The sequence below is a fragment of the Solanum tuberosum genome, unplaced genomic scaffold (assembly GCF_000226075.1).
Source record: "Solanum tuberosum cultivar DM 1-3 516 R44 unplaced genomic scaffold, SolTub_3.0 scf00010, whole genome shotgun sequence".
NCBI classification, from domain to species: domain Eukaryota; kingdom Viridiplantae; phylum Streptophyta; class Magnoliopsida; order Solanales; family Solanaceae; genus Solanum; species Solanum tuberosum.
In genome coordinates this window covers 242,107-244,048 of record NW_006238936.1, presented here as the reverse complement: position 1 = coordinate 244,048, position 1,942 = coordinate 242,107, and the positions used below count along the sequence as shown (strand labels likewise).

At 38.8% G+C, this 1,942-nt stretch overlaps 1 protein-coding gene across 1 annotated transcript; it reads left to right on the top strand.

Annotated features, from left to right (window-relative positions):
- LOC102599208 (uncharacterized) lies at nucleotides 1-1,734 on the top strand. The gene has a single exon (XM_006339703.1). It carries the CDS (start codon nucleotides 1-3, stop codon nucleotides 1,732-1,734), a length of 1,734 nt encoding a protein of 577 aa, XP_006339765.1.
- Nucleotides 1,735-1,942: the final 208 nt, after the last annotated feature.

The following is a 1,942-nucleotide window of genomic DNA, read 5'->3' as shown; positions in this document are numbered from 1 at the left end:
ATGTCTGAGAAATCTGCAAATTTTGGTTGGGTTATGAGGTCAAATAGCACCAAGATCCAATGGTGGTTTAAGCTATTGACGATGAGTGTTTTTCTTGGAATCTTGATTGTGTGGGAGATTGATAGTGTCAGCGTGGGTAGTTCAGGGAAGTTTAGTCCTACCTTTAAAGATTTCAGTTTTACCAATATTATCGAATATTGCAATTTTTGGTTAAATACTTACCAGAATCTGGCTCCTGATTTCAGTCTTGAGATGGTGACAAATTTGTCCAACAAGGAGCAAACTTCAAGTACAAGAGTTTGTAGGTGGATTTCAGCTGAATTAGAGGCTAACTATTCATCGAATCTTCTTACCAAGTTGTTGGCTCCTGGTGGTGAGCTGTGTAAGGGATCAAGAACTGTAGATGTAAAAATCCCTGCTTTGGATGGTCGCGAGAACGTTGAGTTGTCAACTGGGGATATTCATGAATTTGTATTCCATGCATTGTATGATTCAGGGAAACCTCGTTGTTCGGGTGGTGATTATTTTGAAACTGATATTACTGGTGAAACATGGAAGTCTAGACCTCCTATTAAAGATTTAGGCAATGGTAGTTATCTGTTTTCACTACAAGTCCACCCTGATTTTTCAGGGGATTACAATCTTACAATCATCTTACTGTTTCGACATTATGAAGGCTTGAGGTTTTGGCCTGAAAGATTTGCATTTGACAAGGTTTTACGCGTGATCCCAATCAAATTCTCCAAGTCTGCTGTTGAATTACCTGAAATATCTCAATGCAAGAAGTTAGATCTTGTTAGAGATGTTTGGTCTGGTCGATGGACTCGTCATGTCAAGAATGATAGTTGCCTAATTAGCAATGATGGGCGATATAGATGCCAAGAACCAAATTTTCCATGCCAAAAACCATGGTGTGATGGTCCATTGGGGTCTTTAGAGAGCAATGGTTGGGTATATTCAACACATTGTTCATTCAAAATGTTCTCTAGTGAAGAAGCATGGAATTGTTTGAAAGATCGTTGGATTTTCTGGTGGGGTGATTCGAATCATTGTGATACAGTGAGAAACATTGTTAATTTCATTTTAGATGTGAATGATATAAAGGAGGTTCGAAGAAGAACTGATTTGAACATCAGCAACCCGAAGAATCCATCACAAATAGTTAGATTTACTAGTATTTATAACGGGCATCCTAATGCGACAGGGAATAATCAAGGCTTGAATTCGTTGACAGATGCAAACTACAGAGAACTATTGAAAGGGTACTTCTCGGGGCATGTTGTTCCAGACACTATAATCATGAATTCGGGCTTACATGATGGACTACATTGGTCTAATATTAAGCAATTCATTGAAGTTGCCGGCTATGCTGCATCATTCTGGGCTGAGGTACTTAATGGGGTACGACAGAGAGGGTTGAGACCACCCGGAGTTATATATAGGACCACAATAGCTACAGGGGGATTTGCTAGAATATTAGGATTCAATCCAAATAAAATGGAGGCCTACAATGGGGTAGTGTTGGATAAGTTTAAGGCATATGGTTTGGTTGATCATGTTATTGATGATTTCGACATGACTTATCCGTGGCACTATGACAACAGATGCAATGACGGGATGCATTATGGTCGTTTTCCTGTCAAGCAGAAGTGGATGGATGGTCAGATTGGACACCAATACTTTGTGGACGTTATGCTTGGTCACGTGCTGCTCAACGCGTTATGTGCAAGATAGAAGGTGGAAAATGGTGACGCTAAGTGCTCACATTGGCTTTAGTTTTATTCTGAGATGCATCCAACTTCAAACAATTGATGCAGTAAATTTGGTGATATTTTTGCATTTTATATCGTTATGTTTTATGAATTTTCTTCCAAGTTGTAGGTCATATATTAGATCTAGTATAGGGCAATATATGTGTCTTTTTAAGTAAATGACTTAAAAT

Coding starts and splice junctions, on each gene's coding strand:
- LOC102599208 (XM_006339703.1), top strand. CDS start 1: ATGTCTGAGAAATCTGCAAATTTTGGTTGGGTTATGAGGTCAAATAGC.